At 46.6% G+C, this 22,631-nt stretch overlaps 1 protein-coding gene across 5 annotated transcripts in view; it reads left to right on the top strand.

The window, feature by feature from the left end:
* The window catches only part of Palm2akap2 (PALM2 and AKAP2 fusion), a 485,103-nt gene that overhangs the window by 256,604 nt on the left and 205,868 nt on the right, over positions 1 to 22,631 (top strand). For all 5 annotated transcript variants that reach the window (XM_052716746.1, XM_052716744.1, XM_052716743.1 and 2 more), the window contains exons 5-6: positions 14,020 to 14,134; positions 15,126 to 15,147. In XM_052716746.1, coding sequence (XP_052572706.1) covers positions 14,020 to 14,134; positions 15,126 to 15,147 — 137 coding nt within the window. The remainder of the gene's footprint in view (positions 1 to 14,019; positions 14,135 to 15,125; positions 15,148 to 22,631) is intronic.

The following is a 22,631-nucleotide window of genomic DNA, read 5'->3' as shown; positions in this document are numbered from 1 at the left end:
TGAGAATCCAGATGAAACAGGGCATCAGCTTGTAGGCAGGAATGATCCAACACGAGGCCAGACACAATTGCCAGTTAGAAATGCTGAGCAAGAACAGTGGGCCAAACAAACGATGAAGAGAAGCAGGTGAAGGTAGGTGCTGAGAAGGAGGCTCTGTCGGTAGAGGTCTTGCTGGGAAAGCATGAGGTCCTGAGTTTGATGCCCTAGCCTGGGAAAGCCAGGCATGGTAACACACACCAGTACCCTATCAAAGCACTGGGGAGGCAGAGACAGGAGGGTGCCTGGGGCTTGCTGATCAGCCAATCTAGCGAAATCAGGGTGCTTCAGATTCAGTGAGAGAGCCTGTCTCAAAGAATAAGGTGAAGGGTGATAGAAGACACTTGGCACTCACTTAAGGCCTCCACATGCGTGCACCCCTCTGTACACAAACATGTACATACACACAGGAGAAAAAGGAGAGAAGTGGGACACATATTGAGAATATAACACCCTGACATACACCCCTAAAGAGAAGAAGGGTCATCAACAGTACATTTAAAAATAAAGATTGGGAGCCTCTAATCTCAACCCTCAAGAGGTAGATGCAGGAGGATCTCTGAGTTTGAGGCCACCTTGGTCCACATAGAGAATTCCAAGCCAGACAAGGATATATAATGAGACCCTGTCTCAAAAAAAAAATCAATTAAAAAAAAAAAGGTTTGGACTACTAGGGCAAACCTGTAATCTTAATACTTGGGAAACTGAGGCAGGATGATTGCTAATTAGCGCCTATTGTAAACATAGCAAATTGCAAGCCAGCCTTGGCTATTAAGCCAAGAAATCCACAGCATGGCATGGCATGCAGTTCAGTGGTAGAGTGCCTGCCTAGCATACATGCAGTCCTGGATTTGACCCCACACATTACTAAATAAATAAACAAACAAACCAAATAAAAAGGCCATGAAGATCCGTTAGACTTGGCAGTTGGGATGGCGTGGGCATTACTGAGAGCGGGTTCCGTGGGAATGAACGGAAGGCAGAGAGGAAAGGGAAGGAGATGTGGTAATGAGCCCTGGCTTCTCCACTGCTGTCCGTACCACAGGGGCACAGAGGGTCGGGGGCGGGATCGCAGCCTGGGAAGAGGTCGGAGCAGAGCCTGGAAGGTGTGGACTTCCAGCCTGGGATGTCGGATTGGATTTGAGGAGGCGATGAGTGGCCAGAGCTTTTCCTATGGAGAGGATGTAACATGGACATTTGGAATTCTCAGAAGGGCCTTTCTCTTCTCGGTCATAGCCCCATCCAAGGGGTGACGTGGGAGAAGTGAAATGGGCTCAAGTTTCCATGGCCACCTTCCAGTCGGGGAGGACCTGTTCTCTCAGAAGGACTAATGGAAATCCTGTTTATTTAAGGGCCCCGAACATTATTCATTGTAAAGTGCCACACGACCTACGGTGACTCCAGAGACACTCATTCCAATAAAAGGAAGTGGTCTCCTTGTGAATGGGAGTCACAGATGACAAATATTTGGGGAGTGCCATAGAAACAGATGCACATCTTCCTGGAATGTGGATAATGGATGTGCTAGCTACCTACTTGATGAAAACAATGTTCTCCCCGATGTTCTACCTATGATAGAGAAACGGAGAAATACTAAGTCAGAGTGAGAAAGACGGATCTGCACAATAAATACTCTTAGAGCAAAGGCCAGGATCAGTGAATGGGGTCTCAGAAAGTCTGGGGCTCTAGACAGCAGAAATTAACAACAGGACCCTACAGTGGGATCGATCGGACACGTTGCTCTCTCTATTCTTGGGTTATTCTTTTCAAAAACAGATTTCTGGCTAAGAGCATACTTGGCCTAGGTAAGTTAGGTTGGTTGGTTTATTTGTTTTGAGACATAGTCTCACATAGCTCAGAATGGCCTCAGATTCATGGTACAGTTGAGGGTGGCCCTGTGTAGCTTGAGTTTTCCTGCCTGGCCCACAGTCAGGACAAATCTCTCTCACCTGCCAGTCCCACAGCCTCTCAGACCCGACCAAGTAAACACAGAGACTTATATTGCTTACAAACTGTATGGCCGTGGCAGGCTTCTTGCTAACTGTTCTTACCGCTTAAATTAATCCATTTCTATAAATCTATACCTTGCCACGTGGCTCGTGGCTTACCGGCATCTTCACATGCTGTTTCTCATCGTGGCGGCTGGCAGTGTCTCTCTGACTCAGCCTTCCACTTCCCAGCTTTATTCTCCTCCTCGTCCCGCCTACACTTCCTGCCTAGCCAATGGCCAATCAGTGTTTTATTTATTGACTAATTAGCAACACATTTGCCATACAGAACATCCCATAGCAGCCCTGAACTCTTGATCCACCTCCCCTGCTGAATCCTGGAAGGACAGGGCCACCACACTGGTTTTGGTTAGGCGGCCTCTACTCCTTGGCCAGGGAGGTGGACCCTCTGATCAGTAGTTTTACCAGATCCACAGGGAAACCCACAGAAAAAAATTTTTTTTCTCACTAGATGAACTGGAAATTGTTTACGGAGAAAGGGATTGAGGAAAATGGAAAATCCCAGACAGGCAAAATTCACGGTTGCCCTTTACCTTTGTTTCCATTTCTACAGTCCCTTCTGAGACACATATCTGTGTTTAGCTTCCAGGGTAGAACTGGAGCCTCAAAGTCACCAGTGACTTTTGTATGTGGTGATTAAGAGGCCACACTGTGCCGGGCGGTGGTGGCGCACGCCTTTAATCCCAGCACTCGGGAGGCAAAGCCAGGCGGATCTCTGTGAGTTCGAGGCCAGCCCGGGCTACCAAGTGAGTCCCAGGAAAGGCGCAAAGCTACACAGAGAAACCCTGTCTCGAAAAACCAAAAAAAAAAAAAAAAAAAAAAAAGAGGCCACACTGTGAAGGCCAGTGTTTAAGGTTCATCCTGATAAAGCTCAGCTCCCAGTCAATGACATGAAAGATGCTTCTGGTTCTGGTCAGTTGAGATCCCCTGCTGAGGTTTTCACTGCAAGTTCCGGGCACAGTTCTAGCCAAGCCTTAGTTACAAAGGTTGATTAGCAGTAACGAATTAAGTCTTGCCCTCCCCCTTTTTTTTTTTTTTTATGCATCCATCTATTTTTTTTTAATTTATTTTAATTTATTTTGCAATACAATTCAGTTCTACATATTGGTCACGGATTCCCTTGTTCTCCCCCCTCCCGTCCCCCTCACCTTCCCCCCAACGCGCCCCCCCCCCCATTCCCATCTCCTCCAGGGCAAAGCCTTCCCCACAGACTGAGGTCAACCTGGTAGACTCAGTCCAGGTAGGTCTAGTCCCCTCCTCCCAGGCCAAGCCAAGCAATCCTGCATAGGCCCCAGGTTTCAAACAGCCAACTCATGCAATGAGCACAAGATCTGGTCCCACTGCCTGGATGCCTCCCAAACAGATCAAGCCAATCAACTGTCTCACCCATTCGGAGGGCCTGATCCAGTGGGGACCCCTCAGCCATTGGTTCATAGTTCATGTGTTTCCATTCATTTGGCTATTTGTCCCTGTGCTTTATCCAACCTTGGTCTCAACAATTCTCGCTCATATAAACCCTCCTCATTCTCGCTAATTGGACTCCCAGAGATCCACCCAGGGCCTAGTCATGGATCTCTGCATCCAGATCCCTCAGTAGTTGGATGAGGTTTCTAGCACAACAATTAGGGTGTTTGGCCATCCCATCACCAGAGTAGGTCAGTTCGGGCTGTCTCTCGACCATTGCCGGCAGTCTGTTGTGTGGGTATCTTTGTGGATTTCTGTGGGCCTCTCTAGCACTTTGCTTCTTCCTGTTCTCATGTGGTCTTCATTTACCATGGTCTCCTATTCCTTGTTCTCCCTCTCTGTTGGCCCTCCCCCTTTTTTAACCCTTCTGCTGATTCACTGTTACGGCTCTGAGTTGTCACAATCTTCAGCCCTGAATCTTGGAAAATTTCTAAGCATTCACTCAATACATGTGTCTTGTATTGACTGGGATAAGATGTAGATTTGTGTGATAGACAGCTACAGTGACTGGCTTAAACATGAGGTTTATTTCTCCCTCCAGCAGACACATAGCCATGAGCCATCTGGTGGTGTCCTCTGGGAGTGAGTCAGGGACCCTGTCTTCTAGTATGTCACCTCTCCTAACTGTAAAGATGGCCCTTGTCCTGTGTGTTCAAAATGGTATATAAAGCTTTACCTCCACAGATGCATTTCAGGCAGAAGGGTAAAGAAAAGCTGAAAGAAGCAAGGACTAAGGAAGGTTCTAGAAGCTACCTTACAATACTTTTACTTACTTTCCTTTGGTCAGAACAGGCTACATGTGGCCACAAAAAACAAAAAAACAAAAAACAAAAAACAAACAAACAAAAAAAAAAAAAACGCTGAGAAATGTAGGTGTCTTAGTTAGGGTTTCTGTTGCTGTAATGAAAAAACACCGTGCCCAGAAAGCAAGTTGGGGAAAAAAGGATTTATTTGGCTTACACCTCCATATTGCTATTTATCAGTGAAGAAAGTCAGGACAGGAACTCAAACAGGGCAGGAACCTGGAGGCAGGAGCTGATGCAGAGGCCATGGAGGCTGCTACTTACTGGCTTGCTTCCTATCGTTTGCTCAGCCTGCTTTCTTAGAGAACCCAGGACCACCAGCCCAGGGATGGCACCACCCACCATGGGCTGGGCCCTCCGCCGTGAATAACTAATTAAGAAAATGTCTTACAGCTGTGTCTTATGGAGGCATTTTCTGAATTAAGTTTCTAACCTTTCAGATAACTCTAGTTTGTGTGTCAAGTTGACATAAGACTAGTCAGCACAGTGGGCTTTATCCCCTGTGGCTGTATACCCTGCTCTGCCCGAGGGACTGAGTTGCCATGAAGCAGGGAATTGTGGGAACTGAGCAACCGGGGGTGGGCGGTGGGGGGCAGCCTGCTTCTCTGAACAGCTCTTCCTGTGACTCTCATTTTGGCAGGCTGGGCAGACAGGTGCCTCACTTGACTGCTCAGCTGTGAAACTGCTGTTCAAGAGAAGGGTTCAGGTGAATTCAGTACCCTCGGCTAGTCCGGCAGCATCGGCTTTCATTCTGAGAGTGCTTGTTGAGATTCACACTCATGTCAACTGAGCAGCGGTGTGGAGCACTCCTGTGTGTCCCTCAGTAGTGAGAAAGGTTGGAAAGGCTCCATCCACTGTCAACATTGTTCTGAGATACAGCCCAATGGTAGAGTACCTGCTTGCTCCAGAATATACTCCGGGTCCTAGAGATTCCACGGACATTCCTTTGATATTTGTCTTGCCTTCACTCACAGTTGGTGCAGAGTTCTCTTCATGAAGGAGCCTGGACATCTCCCTGCCCCTGGCTCTTTCCACTTTCCTCTTGTACTCTCCCCACCACCCCATACCCTACCACTAGTCCTCAATCCACATCTGTGTTCTGCCGCATATAATCAGTTCCCTAGACCTTGGTTCCCAAGGAATTCAGTGTTTGGAAGGGTTCCTTGTCAATTTAGATGGACTTCATTTTCTTTCTTTATCAACAATGATATAATAGTTCTGCTGCAGATGTACCCATATTGTTTTATATGCAATTGTGTGAGATTATTGAGTCATTTTTAGATTTTATTTAATCAATTTATTTGTGCGTGTGCGTGTGCGTGTGCAGGTGTGTGTGTGTGTGTGTGTGTGTGTGTGTGTGTGTGTGTGTGTGTGTGTGTGTATGGGTGCATGCACATGAATGTATTTGTGTGCAGAGGTCAGAAGAGGGTGTCAGGCTTTTGGAGGTTGTTATCTACCTGCTATGGGTACTGGGAACCAAATTCAAATCCTCTGGAAGAGTAGTGTGTGTTCTTACGCAATGAGCCATCTTCCAGCCCCAGAAACCAAGTTTTTAGTAAGATTGTTCTCTTTTGGATTCAACTGAAAGACACTCAGAAAAAGAAAACATGTATTGGCTTCTGTAGGTCAGAGGGCAAAGATGTAGCAGAGGACCATGGGAAGCAAGAGCAAGAGGATCGTGGGAAGAAGTACCGAGTGTCCATATTGGCCAGCCTTTCCCATCTCCTCTCTTTGTTTACATCTTGAAATAAAGTTGACTTTCAACAGAGCCTTGAAATCTAGGCATTTTGGGGTGAGGAAAAAGAAATTGAACAGCACAGTGAATTGTTGGGGTGTGGACAGGAATGTTGATGCCTCTCTGAAGGCATGCAATTGGAGGGAGCCTGGCCTGGCTGAAAAGGCCATGCAAGACCACAGGCCACTGAGCAAATAGGAAGATTGATGTTCTGAGATGTATCCTCTCTCTAGCATGTTTATTTCTCTTTTGCATCCTTAAAAGCCTAGTTAATGTGTGGTCTACCCAACCAAGTTTTCTTCCCATCTTGTAGAGGTTGGAAATTGCATTAGGCTGTGGTCACAACAGTGGTTTCAATTCATAAAAAGGGACCTCGAAGCAGATGATCCGGAGGTGGGGTGGGTGTTCCGTTATGGCTTCTTGGCGCCAAGCTGTTCCTGGCTTTCTGCATTTAACTGTCCTTAGCACATTCTTGCCTCTGCGGGCATGATATGACTGCTCCTCTAGCGCCATGTCCCCAACAGAACAGTGAACCCCCAAAGATGTTCACATCCTAACCTCTAAATCTGTGACTGTGGTAAGTTAACGGAGGAGAAATAAGGCTTGTGTTTGTCTGTCTCCGTGGCTATTAGAAAATACCACGGGCATTTTAGGAAGAAAAACAAGTGAATGTAACGCAGTTTCTGAAGTTGAAAGTCAAAGAATAGAACCCATTATTCCGGCTTCTGGTGAGGATCCCCTGGACTACTTCTCGCCATGATGATGGGAGTGGGTGCAAATGGGAAGGAACCACACGGTGGAAGGGGAAATAAGAAGGATTCATGAGTCAGGCTAGCTTCATCTACTACAACATGCTGCAGGAACTAAATGGGACCTCTTGAGAACTACATCAACCCCTTTGAAGGGTAGCTCCCTCCGTGACTGAACACCTGTAAGAAGGACCCATCTTTTAAAAATTTCACTACCTTAGGGTTGCCACAGCAGGGCCAGGCACATTCAGTGCTGGTGGGGAGCACACTATCCAAATCCTATCAAGTAGGCCAAGAGGTGGAGTAGAAGAATAGGGCGGGCTGACTGCAGAAAAATAGTCAGAGAGACGAGCCATGTACTTCAAAGTCGGAGGCAGAGGTCTATGAATCAAGAAATGCAGATGGCTTGACAGAGTGGGCAAAGAGGAGGAAATGCATGCTCCCCTAGAGCCTCTAGAAGGGGACAGAACTCTGACAAACACTTTGACGTTGGCCTGATGTGCCCCATCCCCACCCCCGCATGTCGGGTGGTTGACCCCTGGATATGCAAGCTACTCTATATTGAAAGCCACTGAGCTTGTAGTGGTGTCAGGGCAGTGACTGGAAGCTGCTGTGACACTCTCCCATGAGGGAACCTGGAAGAAGAAGAGGGAGGCCAAGGTGTGTGCCACTAACAGCAACACTCCTTCTACATTTACAGAGCTTTTCTGGAAGTCCCTGCCCCCAATGCGCGCGCGCGCGCGCGCACACACACACACACACACACACACACACACACACACACACACACACTTTTATGCACATGCTGTCCCCCCAAACTGCCTCATGGGTGCCTTTGGCTACAGTGAGAGCTGTGGTATGTACGTTTCCACCAAGCTCATCGCCCTCCCCTGCAAAACAGGCTTTCGTTAAGGAAGAAGGAAGGACGCTGGGCAGACAACTTGGGGTTTTAGCACACACAGCCACAACACACTGTTCCTGACCCTGCTGTTGCCCTTTCCATCTAGTGTGTTTGGTTATGTGGGTGGATTTCATTGCTCGACCGAGGGCATTCACAAGCAGACTCAGTGCTTGATTTATCTTCCTGTCTCTGGGGCTCAGCACATTGCCTGGTCCAGAGACAGTATTTGCATAAAGCTAGCTAGATGAACGCACGAGTGAATTTTAAACAGGGGATGATGGATGTGCTTTATAGAGCCAGAGGCCCTTTGTGTTCTTTCATGAGGATGCTGGGGGGATACGTTTTACAAGACCTTTTAGCCATGATCCAAACCATCTCCTGTGTTCTGCAGCTGCACTGAGTTCTTACGGCCTTTTACAGTCTGCTCTGTGCTCAGAAGGAACCGAGGAGACTGACCAGAGGCTGGTGTGTGTGTACCTATCACAGCTCATAGAGCCTCGATTAACCTTGTGTATAAATTACACTTACTGCCCATTCGTTATTTTTAGCACAGCAATATCTAATTGGCACCCAGAGACCGAGTTAGGTTTCAGTCACGAAACTACATAGCGGCAGCACATTTAACCCCGAGACGCTGTTTCTTACGGTGCTCCCCAGTTCTGAGACTCGGGTTTGTATGAGCAAAGTGGTGGCCTGGGCCACCCAGTGCCCTTAGCACCTGGCCCAAAGCCGCAGGTATTTTGTAAGGAAACTCAGCTTCTTAGACCTGGCTTGCTTAAAGGGCTTCCATAGACTCACGTTCCCTCTAGTCATGACATTTGGGGTAAAACTTGGTTGGTATCGCAAAGGTTTGGTTTCGCTGTTTTCCTCTCTCTCTCTCCCTTCCTTCTCAGTTACGTGGCACAGTATCACGACCCAAATCTTTAGCATCTGAACCATACAGCTGAGCTCCCTGAAACCGAAAGAACAGGGGCAGGCTGTGGAGATGCAAGGCAGCCCGTGGTCATCGGGTCACAGTTCTCGACTACCTGGGGCTGCTGCCCCAGAAGGAAGCTCCCCATACTTTTTTTTTTTTAAGTCAGTCATATTTAACACAATTTTGATTTGTTTTATAATCCCTTGAAGTATTTGCTTCCACTTTCAACCAAACAAGCTCAGTAAATGTTGGGTTTGTATTTACATAGCTGTTAGCACTCTTTTAACCCCTTGACTTGACACCAAGAAGTTGAGGTCCTGGTCCCTGTTTATCCCACCTCCTGGAAGACACTGCCTTCCAAGCACAAGTCCTCAGGGGGTGTTTTAAAGGCAATTAATTGTCTCTAAATCAGGCCACATAGTTAGATAAATAACATGTGATTTTTATTGTGTTTTTATTTAATTCCTGTGTGTGTACGTTCTGGGGAGTGGGAACATGTGTGTCACAATGGACACGTAGAAGTCAGAGGACAACTTGCAGAAGTCAGCTCTCTCCTCCTACTGTGTGGATCCCAAGGACTGAACTCAGGTTGCCAAACTTAGAGGCAAGCACCTTTACACACTGAGCCGTCTGGTTGGGGATCAAAGCCAGGATTTCAAATATGCTAGGTAAGCACTCTAACACTGAGCTATATGCCCAACCACACCATATTTTAAATTGAGCAGATACTTAAACTTATAAGAACAAAACCAAAATAGTCTATAACCCTACCACCCAATGACATACTTTCCTATTTTTTCAGTCTTAATCTTCATTAAAGGGTGACCTACTTACAATTTAGATTTGGAGGGAGCAGCAGGCTAACTTAAGTTCTTTGTAATCTTTCAACCTTAGGTAGTATTAGATAAATAAAAACGTCCCTCATGTATGAATACATACATGTATACATGCACATATATCAACTATAATTGAGATATACATTATAGGGATATATTAGAATATAAGTATCTATAATTTCATGCACACACATATGGGCCAGTCTCAATTGTTACTACAATAATACTATGTAACAATTCTATCCACCTGTAACCCCAGCACTCAGAGGAGAATTATCAATTCAAGAGCAGCCAGGGATACAGTAGCAAGACCCTTTCAAAACAAAACAAAGGACAAGGTAGGGTGGTGCAAGCCTTTAATCCTAGTACTTGAGAGGTAGAAGCAGAGGCAGATGGAAAGGCAGAGGCAGGCAGATCTCTGTGAGTTCGAGGCCAGCCTGCTCTACATACAGAGTTCCAGCAAGGGCTGCATAAAGAGACTGTCTCACTCAAGCACAACCTCCCTCACACCCATTGTCCGAAGTTTAAAGTTGTTTATTCTTTCTGACTCTTTCGCAAGCTGGGCTCTGCTGAGTGGCTCTGGGTTACAGCATGGCGTTGACTGGGCATGCCTTCTAACCATGGGCAAAACTCGGATCCGTTCTTTCTGAGGCCAAGGTTACCTCATCGTCTCTTGGCTCTGGCCAAGAGGTCACGGAGACAAGCACAATGCAAACCTACACAAGCCTCTGTTTGTGCTTCTGTCTTGTTTGCTCTAATTTCATTGGCCAACACACATCACGTGGCTAAATCCAAAGTCGAGGGAAATGAAAGCAAGTCAGTGGCTAAGATCAACATTAGTGGTCCAGGGAAGAGGTTGTTCTTCCTGGGGAGGCAAAGGTGAGAGGGATGGACACGCACCACCACCACCACCACCACCATTACATTTGTGTGTGGTGTGTGCTCGTGTGTGGGTATGTGCTTGTGTAAGTGCAATGTCCATGGAGTCCAGAAGACAGCATCAGATCCCCTGAAGCCAGAGTTACAGGCAGTTGTGAACCACCTGACATGGGTACTGGTACTCGAACTCAGGTCCTCTGAAAGAGCCACAAATGCTCTTAACCACTGGGCTACCTCTGCAGTCCTCAAGGGACAGACTATGTTAAAGGATAATATCTGAGGCATCTGCTGAGATACTCTTTTGAGATTTAGGTGAAATCTTGGAACTTACCTGGTCACTAGTTCCATGCATCCTGTCTAAGAGATTTCTGGCCCAGAAATTGCATTGCTGTGATTTATAGGTCACCTCAGCTGTCCTCTGTGTGTTGCTCCTGTTCTGCTCTCATGCCTTGCATCAATTTCTCCCTAGAATAATTCACAGAGATGTATGCAGAAGATTTTTCTGAACATTTGGGGCAGTAAAAGAGTTCCACATCTGCATCCATACCTCTGTAGCACTCAGCCCCTCTCATTTGGATCATATTTGCATTCAACCCACACTCAGCCTCCCTGGTCAACGCTTGCTGGAGAATGTTCTCTGGTTTCAGGAATTCTGATTACCTCATCTCGTAGCCTTTGTGCAAGCTGGTTCAGCTTTTGTATTAATTCATCGAGTGTTTGGATATTGAGAATGTGTGTCCCTCCCCACCTTGATAAATTTTTAATCCAGGTGGAGAAATTAGTAATGCCTTCTGCTATTTAGGGGCCAGGTCATTCTTCTTTACAGGGACTGGTTGTGTATCATAAGATGTTTATTAGCATCTCCAGTCTCCATTTGCTAGATGTCAATAACACCAGTACTTGTTTCCTTGAGTTATAAACAACCAGAGTAGAGATGCTGCAGCTTTCTTCCAAGAGGAAAGTCACCTCTACAGAAAACTGCTGCTAAACTGGGTGGTGGTGGCGCATGCCTTTAATCCCAGCACTCAGGAGGCAGAGGCAGGTGGATCTCTGTGAGTTCAAGGCCAGTCTAGTCTACAAAGCAAGTTCCAGGACAGGCACCAAAACTACACAGAGAAACCCTGTCTCGAAAAACAGTAAAACAAAACAAAACAAAAAAACCAAAAACAAAAAGAAAGAGAAGAAGAAAAAAGAAAACAGGTACTGTAACCTACAGTAGATTTGATAAAATGCTGATAAATAAGAGTAATGGGTTAAGAAAGATGCAGGAGTGGGACTAAGGATGCCTAGCATATGTAAAACCTTGGGTTCCACGGACAATAAACCAAGCATGGTGGTACATGCTCTCAGTAGGCAGAGTCAGAAGTGTGAGGCTAGACTGGGATCCCTGAGGTCCTGTCTTAGAGCAAATAAAACAGCAGAAAGGGGTACAGAAAAAGGGAAGTCACCCCTACAGGTGACTCTCTGGAAACTGAGGGGTGGGGGCACTTGAGTTAAGAATGGTTCTAGGTGTGCGATGAGTTTCCCAGAGGAGAGAGAAGTGTAGTGTGTCAGAGCAAAGAGAGCCGCTGTGCGTGCGAGTTAAGCCCAAAGGGAAACCTGACAGAGACGGAGGGGGTCAGGTGGCACTGAGAGGCCACATTGAGAGGATACTTTGGGGTGCTGTAAGTTGCATGGCTCCCACTCTTCCTGAGCAGTCTAATGAGTGTGTCTGACAGTGTGGTCATTTGTGGAATGTACATTTCTCACATCCAGGGACAAAAGCCGAGGTTGCAGCACAGACTCACCCTAATCAGTTCACGCCTGTGCCTTGATGCCCCTTGCCTCTCAGAACTCTCACTCAGAGCTCTTCGTTTCAAGTGTGAATCTAACATACTTGGTGGTCAGTTCCCAGGAGAGCTGAGACGATGGCGAGGAGGAGAACAAGGGAGATCTACCTAGTCAGGTGTCAACTATAGCAAAGCTTCCATGATGGCCATGGGCAATGGCGACCAGCAAAAATGGATGAGTGATTGACCAATGGGTGAATGAACGAATGAATGAATGAATGAACTAGAAGTTCAGATCAAAAAATTCAAGAGGACCGGAAGTGTAGAGTCTTTTAGACAGAAGACATCTATCTCTGCATAATACACCGTGACCTGGTTGCAATACAGCACTGGCCCACTATCCCAATACAAGCAATGTGTTTGAACAAGGAATATGTGAGACATTGTGGAACCAATGCAGTAAGAGCTAGGACAGTGACTGGGGGTGGGGTGGGGGGCTGGCGTTAGACCTCCTGGCTTGCTTGCATTCTTGTGTCAAAACTCTGAAATAGCTACTAAACCACACAAATCCTTGGTGATCTCATCTCTAAAATGGGGTTCCCTTCTCACAAAGTCCTTGGGAAGGTTAAATGAATGACCCATATGTATTAGTAAGGATTCTTTAGAGCAACAACTTATAGAGTGAATATATATAGAGAAAGGGGATTTATTGGAATGACTTATAGACTGCAGTCCAGCTAATCCAACAATGGCTGGCTGTGAACGGAAAGTCCAAGAATCCAGTAGTTGCTCAGTCCACAAAGCAGATGTCTTAGCTGGTCTTCAGTATATGCTGGAGTCCCGAAGAAGTAGGCTATAATGCCAATGAAGGAATGGATGTAAGGCTACAGCAAGCAGGCAAAGAGCAAAAGCTTCCTTCTTCTGTGTTTTTATATAGACTTCCAGAAGAAGGTATGGCCGAGATTAAAGGTGTGTCTTCCCACCCCAAGATTCAGATCAAAGACGTAGGTCTTCCTGACTCAAAGGTCCAGACTAGAAGTGGATTCACCCACTTCAAACCAAGCAGAAAATCTCTCACAGGTGTGCCCTCCATGTCTGGCTTGTAGTTCATTCCAGATGTAGTCAAATTGACAACCAAGAGTAGCCACACACACCGTGTGGATTAGTTCTCGGAACAGTGAGCAAGTACTCAACAGCTAATCATTATTCCTGTCATTATACTAGAAGAGTACAAATGCTGAGATTTACCCCCAAGCACAGCCATAGCTGCTCTTCTGGAATATTCTCTTGGCAGTGCTAAAAAGTTCCCTTCTTGAAACAATATAGAATAGTTGAAGCAACTAAGAAACTATCCAGAAACAGCAGTTGCCTCTGTCCCATCCATTGTGTCTGTTTTTGGCAGTAGAGATCCCTGAGGAAGAGACAGCAACTCCAGGGTTCTGGCCACCAGCCACTTCTTAGCAGTATACTTCCTTTGAGGAACACTGGCCTTTTGCCCTTTGCCCTTTGCCCTTTGGCCATCCAGAGAAAAGAGACATTCTTCTGAGACAGCTAGGAGAATCTGAAGCTGTTTCCTACTGGTCGTATGTCCTGAGCTGTGTGAACACAATCTACCCCTGAATAAGAAATACGCACATCATCAGGGTTGCTGGGGTGCCAGGGCAATGGACAGACACCAAACATGTTGCAGAGCAGTGGCCATGAGGCAATGGAGGCAGTCCTGGGTGGTTTTCCTTTGATCGGTGTCTTCCTGGCAACCAAGTTGGATGCACAGGATACTCCGTAATGGAAAAACCTTGGCCTGGTTTCTCAGTGTAGTGAACAATGGAAGGTACAGGTTGCTCTGCAGGAAGGTGGCTGCTTCCTTGCCAATGGATGGCAGGACAATAAAGCCTCTTGTCCTCTGTTTGTGTGTCTTCCAGGCTGGAGCAGGAAATACAAGCGCTCGAAAGTGAAGAGTCCCAGATATCTGCCAAAGAGCAGCTCATCCTCGAGAAACTGAAGGAGACAGAGAAATCCTTCAAGGACCTGCAGAAGGTGAAGGAAGAAAGCCGGGTTTCTCTAACCGCAGGGAATGGGAGGCAGCCCCCGGGAGAAGTAGGCAGAGCCGTGGTTCTCAACCTTTCAATACTGCAATCTTTTAATACAGTTCTTCATGGTGTGGTGATACCCCAACCACAAAATTACTTCATTACTACTTCATAACTGTACTTTTGCGACTGTTAGGGATTGTGATGTAAATATCTGACATGCAGGGTAGCTGATATGGGACCCCCTAAAGGGGTCATGACCCACAGGTTGAGAACCACTGGGATAGACTGTATTGGAGAAATCTGAACGGTACACTGAAGAGGGCAGACATGCCAGGAGCAGGTTCCATCCCAGCAGCAGAGAGGCCTGTCTTCACTGGGAGGCATGGAGACAAGTCTGTTAGGTGAATCCTATGTATTTGCTACTGTCTACACCCCATATCTCCCAAATGTCTGAAAAGTCTTCAAATTAGGTGCCAGAATTATAAACCCAGTTCCTTTTAAGCAGATTAGACAACCTCGGGTAGCTTTAGTTAGAATTCGCCTTTGGAGCCTTTCCCTTATGAAAGGGCCAGAGACAACATTGTAGCAAATGGGCGGAACTCCCAATACAAACCCTGTAAATGCATGGAATTCCCCCAGGGCTCTTAGCGGTAACACCAGAGAGGCCCTAATTTCTCATGACCCCATTTTCTGCCTCCTGTCTTTGTGATGAGAGAAAAAAAAAAGCTATATAAAATTAAGTTCAAGATGGGAATTTTCTAACATAGCATCTCCAGCACAACTCAGAATTGTTGCTGGATGATTGAAATGATCTTCCAATAAACTGATTGACATCCGGTGGAAGTTGAGAATGGCAGATCCTTAACTGATCCCAGAAGAAAAGCAAGCTTGGGTCTTGTCTGCTGCCTGCCAGGTTCTGGCTCTGTGTCTGGGGCTTGGGGTTAGGACACACCACACACACACAGTGACACTCTGTCCTGCTCTTGTCTCCACAGAGTCTCTCCACTGCTGATGGAGGTAAGTGCACTCTGCCCTGGCTATCCACGGATGCTTTCCTCCCGGTCTGCTGAGGGCTTCTCATTCATACAGACTCACCAGGAGAGAGATGTGAACTGGCACTTCCCAAGGGCATCATCCCAGGCAAGGGGCAGCAGCCTAGCTGGCAAGGGGCCTCAAGGGGCCCACGTTGCCACCTTTACTGCCTCTGCTTCTTGACTTGATGCTTCTATTAGCACACTGGCCAGCTTTTTCCCCCAGCTCAAGCCTCCCCCAAAGACTTGCTGTCCGGACTTTTCTTGAAATGGGTCGGCAAAAGAATGTGCTGAAGTCAGCTAAGTCCCTTGCAGGAACCAGGCCATCCTCGCCAGTCACTAAGTCTCCAGGTCACATCAGAGGTGATCTGGTGTTCAGGAAACCCTTCTAAGGCCTCTGGAGCTTTCTTTTGAAAGGGTGGAGGGCCTCATTCCCTCCATCATCCAAGGCCACTCGAGTCTCTCAAGCCCTCCAGGGAAACTGGGCGAGGCATAGCTTCCCTTCCTTCCATGATATCTGACCCTGAGCCCGGGCAAATGGGAATAGGACTCTAGTAGCCCTATTCCCAGCCAGAGAGAAGGGACAGGTCCTTCTCCTCTCCCTTCCTCTGCCTTCCTAGGATGTGGGGATGAACATGGGACTATGCCTCTGTGTTTCACTGCATCCCCTGACCTCAGCCACCAACTCCAAGTTGCTGTTTTCATCGTGGTCCTCACTAGATGGGCTTTGAAATGCAAGGACACATGGGAGCATCAGCTGCTACCTGCCTCTCCTGTGGCTCTTACACAGTCAGCCTCTAGCTCAGGAAGATGATCGGGGGTCAGAGGAGTTGGTATCGGAACATTTCCCATTGTCATTGAGGGGAAAAAAATGGAGGACAGTTCTTAAAAATATGATGATGTGTAATACGTTTCTTCTGGATCGACCACAGACCAGATATTTGCATGTAGGACAGTTCTGACTGGTGCAAAAGATAGGCAAAATAAAGCAACAGAGAAGGTATCATGAACCCCACCCCCACCCCCCACCCCCAGCAAGTGAAAGCCCTGGATTTGAGCTCCCTTGTAGGTGATCTTTGAGAAGGACATAAATGAAACCTTCTGTTCTCAGAACCCGAAGCAGGGACATACCAGCGGGAACTCTGGGAGAAAAGGACCAACTGCATTTTCTAGGAGAGAAGCCCAGCCCCTCTAGGTTGTGACTCAACTGGGACACAGATGAAGGGGGTGGCCACGGGGACCTGGGAGCTCTGCACAGAGAGCAGCAGAGGTTATGGTATCAGGGACGTGGAATCATGGCCAGGCCATGCTGTGGCTGGAGCATGGACCCACAGACACTTGCATCTGCAGAAGTCATGTTGTCCTTTCATGATGTACCCTTTCCTGCCTCCTGCTACCCCATCCTCTAACCACGACCATCCTTGGACTTCTCTCCGATTGTCAGAGTAGGGAAGGAATCTGTATATCCTGCCCCTGAGCTGGCTGTGTCTGGCATGGATGTCTGAGTAGTCTACTACTTAATAAGCCAAAATGGAGCCAAGTTGTAATTTGTTACTCCTGTTTCCTTCATTTACATCCCAAAAGTCCCTGCTCATTTCCTCCTGAGGCCTTCCCAGTGTTTTCTCTGGACCCTGCAAGTATTCACAGAGGCAGGAGGCATCCTGACAAAAGACATTGGAACCCCAGAGATGGGTGACCTCAGACTTAGGAGGATATGATTTTCAGGGATCCTCAGGAGCTATTTCTGTGGTCTTACCTGTCACCCTACATTGTGATTACTGACCCCTGTGGTTCTAAGCCTTCATGACCTCCATCAGTCACACCTACTAGCAAAGGAAGACGTCTGAAGAAGGGCACACATGCTAATAAGAATATGATCCATGTCAAGGTCATTTTATGATCTGAGAATAAAACCCCCAAATGCATCCCACTTGGGGGACATTGAGAGGTCTATTTTCAAATTCTTTGTTTCAAAGATTCTAAGTTGATGAGACCCTCTTAGTAACCAACTTGTTACTAAGGCTTAGTAAGAAATTATTCTAGAATAATGATACTGAAAGGAAAAACCTCAGTTTCAGAGACATAGACATGCTGGCTAAGGAATCTAGTTCTAGCTTAGACTGTATGAACTGTGTAGATGCTGCAAAGAGTCAATTCCAGCGTCCTCTATCTATGAGTACTGATGAGGAGGGTGGGTGCGTGCCTGCGTGTGCGTGTGTGTGTGTGTGTGTGTGTGTGTGTGTGTGTGTGTGTGTGTGTGTGTGTGTGTTTGCAGACGCACACACAACAGGTCTTCTTTGGATACCCCCCTGCATATGATCCCACATATATTAGAGGAAGTGGTAATATTGCTGAGTCTTTGATGGGTTTTGATGTTATGGAAGCCCTGCTTGGAAGAACAGTACATTCCACTCTTGGTTACAATTTCCCGAACAAGCTGTGATGTGTCCCTCTGCTCTTTAAATAACATGGTTACCTACCAGAGCCTTCAGTGTTTTATGTGAGTATAAATTGCATATGGTATGTGCTTTAGTTTTGTCTCTGTTGCTGCGATAAATACCGGGACCAAAAAAATCAGCTTGGAGGAAGAGAGTTTCTGTTAGCTCACAATCTCAGGTTACAGTCCATCACAGCAGGGAAGTCAAAGCAGCGGGAACATCAGCTAGTCACATCACAGCCACAGTCAAGAGCAGACAGAAGTGAATGCCTACCTGCGTATTCGAACTCAACCACCTCTCTTCATTTATACCATGTAGGATCCCCTACCTAGGAGATGGTGCCACCCACAGTGGGCAGGTCTTCCCACATCAATTAACATAAGACAATCTCCCAAGGGGCTGGAGAAATTGGTTGTTCAGCATTTAAGAGTACTTCTTGCTCTTGCAAAGGACCCAGGTTTGGTTCCCAACATGCACAATGTGCCCTCCAATTCCAAGGGACCCACTATCATCTTCTGAATTCTGAGGGCATCAGACATGGATATGGGACACATAATACATGCAGGCAAAACACTCATATACATAAAATAAATCTAAAAAAAATATTTAAGGCAATTCCCCACACATATGCCTGTAGGCCAACCTGATCTAGAAAAACCCCTCCTTGAGACCGTTTTCCCAGCTGGTTCTAGATTATGTCAGGTTGACAACTAAGTTAGTCAGCACAGTATATACCTACAGTATATATCTTAAGTGAAGCCTTGGCCAAAACAAGTAAAGGAGCATGTGCATCCTGGACCTATCCCAGTCTTGCTGTTGGCTGCTGAGCTTAGATTCCTGTCCTATCCCAGTCGATGGTGTCCTGGAGCCACACCAAAACCTCCACACCTTGATTGGGAAATCTCAATATTTGGTTGTCTATCTCTAAGTCATGTGTCAAGAGTTCTCACCAAGGCTGCGCCTCCAGCTCTAGCTGTACGTGTTCTTCATAAGTACTGCAGTGTTTTAGCTATGCTGGAACAAAGATGCACTCTGAATATCTGCCCCATATGTGGTGTGCTCTATCTTCTCTGACAGCAGAGACAATGCTGAGAGACCCCTGGTGTTGACAGAAAAAGGGCACCTTAGTGACTAAGACCAGCTAAAGACCATTTGCTATTCTGTGTGCTGAGCTTTCACAGACTTCCTGGCTATTTAACAAATAAGGTTTAGTACTTTCTTCTTCTTCTTCTTCTTCTTCTTCTTCTTCTTCTTCTTCTTCTTCTTCTTCCTCTTCCTTTTCTCCTCCTCCTCTTCTTCCTCCTCCTCCTCTTCCTCCTCCTCCTCGTCCACCTCCTTTACCTCCTCTTTCTCCTGTTTTTTTTGGGGGGGAGTTGTTTTGTTTTGTTTTTTTGTTTTAAGACAGGGTCTCATGTAGTCCTGACTAGATCTCGCTCTGTAGACCAGGCTGACCTCAAACTCACAGAGGCCTACCTGCCTCTGCCTCCTGAGTGCTGGTATTAAAGATGTGCACTTGATGTACTTGAGGAGGCTACTCTGGTCTCCCTCTGATGTCTTGCTCTCCATCCCTTGTCTCCTAGCAGAAGTCACATAGCTCCCAATCCCCCCAAGAGTTGTGGTCATTGGGCTTGTAGCTGGTGGACATTAGAATAGGGTACCTTCATCATTCATTCACTTCTGGCCAGAAGCAGCCTCCTGGAGTAGGATAGGTCATAAGCCCTGAGCTACAGGCTCTTTCAGAAGCACAGTCTTGTGTCTGTAAGTGACTTTTGCTTCTATCTGCTAAAACATTCACCCTAGCAACACTATGTTTAACATAGAATGTACTAGATACATGTGTGACCCGTCTCTGATGTCTTACTTGGTCTTGATGGCTTGAACTTCTATTTCATTTGAATACAGAAAGTCACACTTGCTGAGATCTATTGGTGAAATTATTAAGGCCACTCCACGTAGTTAAAAGGAAGATTTATTTAGTGGGTAACTTACAAATGAAGGGATAGGTAGGTCGCGGGGTCTGGGGAAGGTGTATCGCAGTCCAGTGGTGTTCTCTGGAGCACTGCTCGGTCAACCTCCACCGTCCAGGGTCCCAGAACAGAGAGAGCGCTGGCCCATCCAGATCTCGGGTCTTCAGGTTCCTCCCTTGGCCCTGCCTTGTAGGCGTGACAGTTGCCGAAGCCTCAATGGGGTTTGGAACTTCCAGATCAAAGCTGGAATGGCTACCCAATACAGAGATACCATTCCAGAGATGTCTGGAAGTCTTTAGTGACACTCAGAAGGTCTACAAATCTGGTCTGCTCATCTTCCCTCTCCTCAGCTGCTCTAGTCCCTCATAGCTTCGTCATCTTTTCATGAACCATTGCTAGCAAAATACTTCTAACCCCTCCAGACTGGCTCATGTCTGCTGGCCCTGCCTTGTGCTTGTCTGGGACATGCATACCTCCCCACAGTGAGAGCGTGAGAGAGGGGAGACAGCTGCACTCTGAGTTCAGGAGTCACAGAAGCTCAAGGTTAGAGAAAAATATCCAGTGTTTGTATGGCTACTCAACCCCTGGCTCCAATCCAGACTCATCTTCACAGATTCCCCTTCAGGCATCTTTATAACCACCGCCCAGCCTGACTTCCTCCCTGAAGTAAAAGGATATTCAAATCTGGCTTTCCTGCCTGGGATCCAAACTCTAATGCCTGTACAGCTGGGGAAGGAGAAAAGGAATATGAACCTTACTCCAGTCCAGTGTCTTCCCACTTTCCTTGTTTACTTTGCTTTGGGGGATTGTTTGAGATAGTCTTAGACTAGCCCTGGCTGGGCTGGAATTCTACACACAGTAGGCTGGCTTCAAACTTGTGGCAATTCTCCTGTCTTTTCGTCCTGAGTACTGAGATTACAGGCATGCACTACCACATCTGTCCGGGTGTTGCTGCTCTTCCTGTTTTAAGTCAGGGCATTACTCTGTAGCCTGGGCTGGCCTGGAACTTGGTATGTTACCCAGGCTGGCTTGAACTCTGGCTATCCTCCTGCTGAGCCTCCCAGATGTTGGAATTACAGGCATAAAAAGGCACCTTATCTGCATTGTGTCCTGTTTTTTCAATCCCACATGGTTGATATGGAAAAAAAATCCATTGTCTTAGAGAAATTCCACCTTTGCCCTAAGAACATGATGGTCCAATATCAGTACATCCTGCACTGTTCAGACTCATATGTGAGTCAGTGCATGGCCTGGTTGCCATAGAGTGAAACTGATCCTAGTCCAGTGTCTGTTTATAGGTCTTTCCAGTGTGAAGGCTAAAAAACGGGAAGGGGGAGTAAAAAAAAAAAAGATCTGCCAGTACTAAAGCAACAGAATAGGTTAAAGAGGGTAAGGAGCTGGAGCAATGACCCAGTATCTAAGAGCACGGACTCTGAAATCATGAGGACCAAATTTCAGATCCCAGCCCCAATATAATGAGCCAGGCATCTCTGTAATCCCGTCTCCAAGGGTTGATGGAAACAGAAAGATTGCCGGGGTTTGTTAGCTTCCAACCTAACCAAGAATATGCATGCCCTCAGGTTCACGGAGAGACCTTGCCTAAAAGGAATAAATGGAGAGTGATAGACAGAGGGGGCCACCTGACAACCTCTTCTGGCCTCTGAGGATGCATGCATGTATGCACACATGTGTGTACACTCAAGATACACACATACTTTTTTGTTGTTGTTGTTGTTAAGGTAGGTATGAGATGGGGAACAGGCAAAGAACTGATGGAGACCTGAAGTGGGAGGAGTTAAGGCTACCATCCAGGATCCTGAGTGAACTGTAGGTAGGAAGCCACAAGGCAGAATACAAGAGAAGCTGCAGATGAGTACAGCACTGATTCTGGTGGGGGTATGTAAGGGACATGGAGTAGTTCCATGTAACTACTAATGAGTGATTGTCGTTCCAAGATCCTCGGACTTAACCATGATGCACGCGAAGGCGTAGCATCGTACAGAGCCCAGCTTTCTAGTATCTTCCTTCTTTGCTTCCCTGCTTCTCTCTGGGAGATGCCCAGGTCTTTTTGTCTGACTCCAGGGATTTCCTTGTCTCTTCTGATACTTTGGCATACCTGTCAGTGTTCATTCCCCTCATGTCTTACCTCTTAAGTGGGCTTGTCAAGGTGTTTATCCCCAAGTGCAGGTGAGGGTCTCCCACCTTAGTCCAGTTTCACATCCTCTGCTGAGCCAACAGTGAGTTCACTTGGCAGTGTTATTTGGAACCTCAGCCTGAAGTAGCAAAAACATGGGATAAAGACTGGAGTTTTCTCTAATGTGTATAAAAAGTGGTCCTCTGAGTGAATATATCTCAGAAAGCTCTGTTTCCAGTTCAGAGAATATATTTGACTTTCCTCCACTTTCCCTGCATTTATGTTTTATTGGTACAATCAGGGACTACATAAACCAGATAATACAGTTGGTGGGCAAGCCACAAATCTCTGTTTCTAAAATTTTGTGTTGATTCACTATAGATTGATGTGCTCTACAGTCTCTAGGTATCAATACACAGTGGATTGACTGAGCTAAAAAAAAAACACTAAAAACATTTGTCACTCTTTCTTAGACGTGAAGAAATTATATTTTGGAAGTAACAGCATTTAAAAATCTTCAGAATGGATTGCTTTCCCACTCACTTAGAAACTGCCTTCCACTGTGACCTTGCTTTCTGCTTGGCTTTAGTTCTGGATCTTGTCATGAGTTGTCTTTGTATCTATACTACAAATGAGCTGATTTAACTTATTTAACAATATACGTTGAGTACATACTTGGTGCTGGCCTAGGTCCCCGGGAAGTCATGATGAGCAGAGAGCAGTCTCTGTTTTCGTTGGGTTTTCTAGTCTAACAGGACAGGAAAGACGGCTAAGAGTCATAGGAAATGTCTTTAGACTAGAGTACAGAAGTGTCACGCTGCAGTGCAAACACAGATGTTCTTAACCTGGAAGGCATGGCTTTATCCTGGGAGTGACGGGGAGGCGCCTAGGATGCGTAGGATGCCGCGCACAGAGTGGATTGCACAGGGGT

Source organism: Peromyscus californicus, unplaced genomic scaffold, assembly GCF_007827085.1.
Source record: "Peromyscus californicus insignis strain IS unplaced genomic scaffold, ASM782708v3 Scaffold_5__1_contigs__length_169319896, whole genome shotgun sequence".
NCBI classification, from domain to species: Eukaryota; Metazoa; Chordata; class Mammalia; order Rodentia; family Cricetidae; genus Peromyscus; species Peromyscus californicus.
Note: the sequence above shows the minus strand (reverse complement) of the source record. Positions and strands in the feature narration are given on the sequence as shown.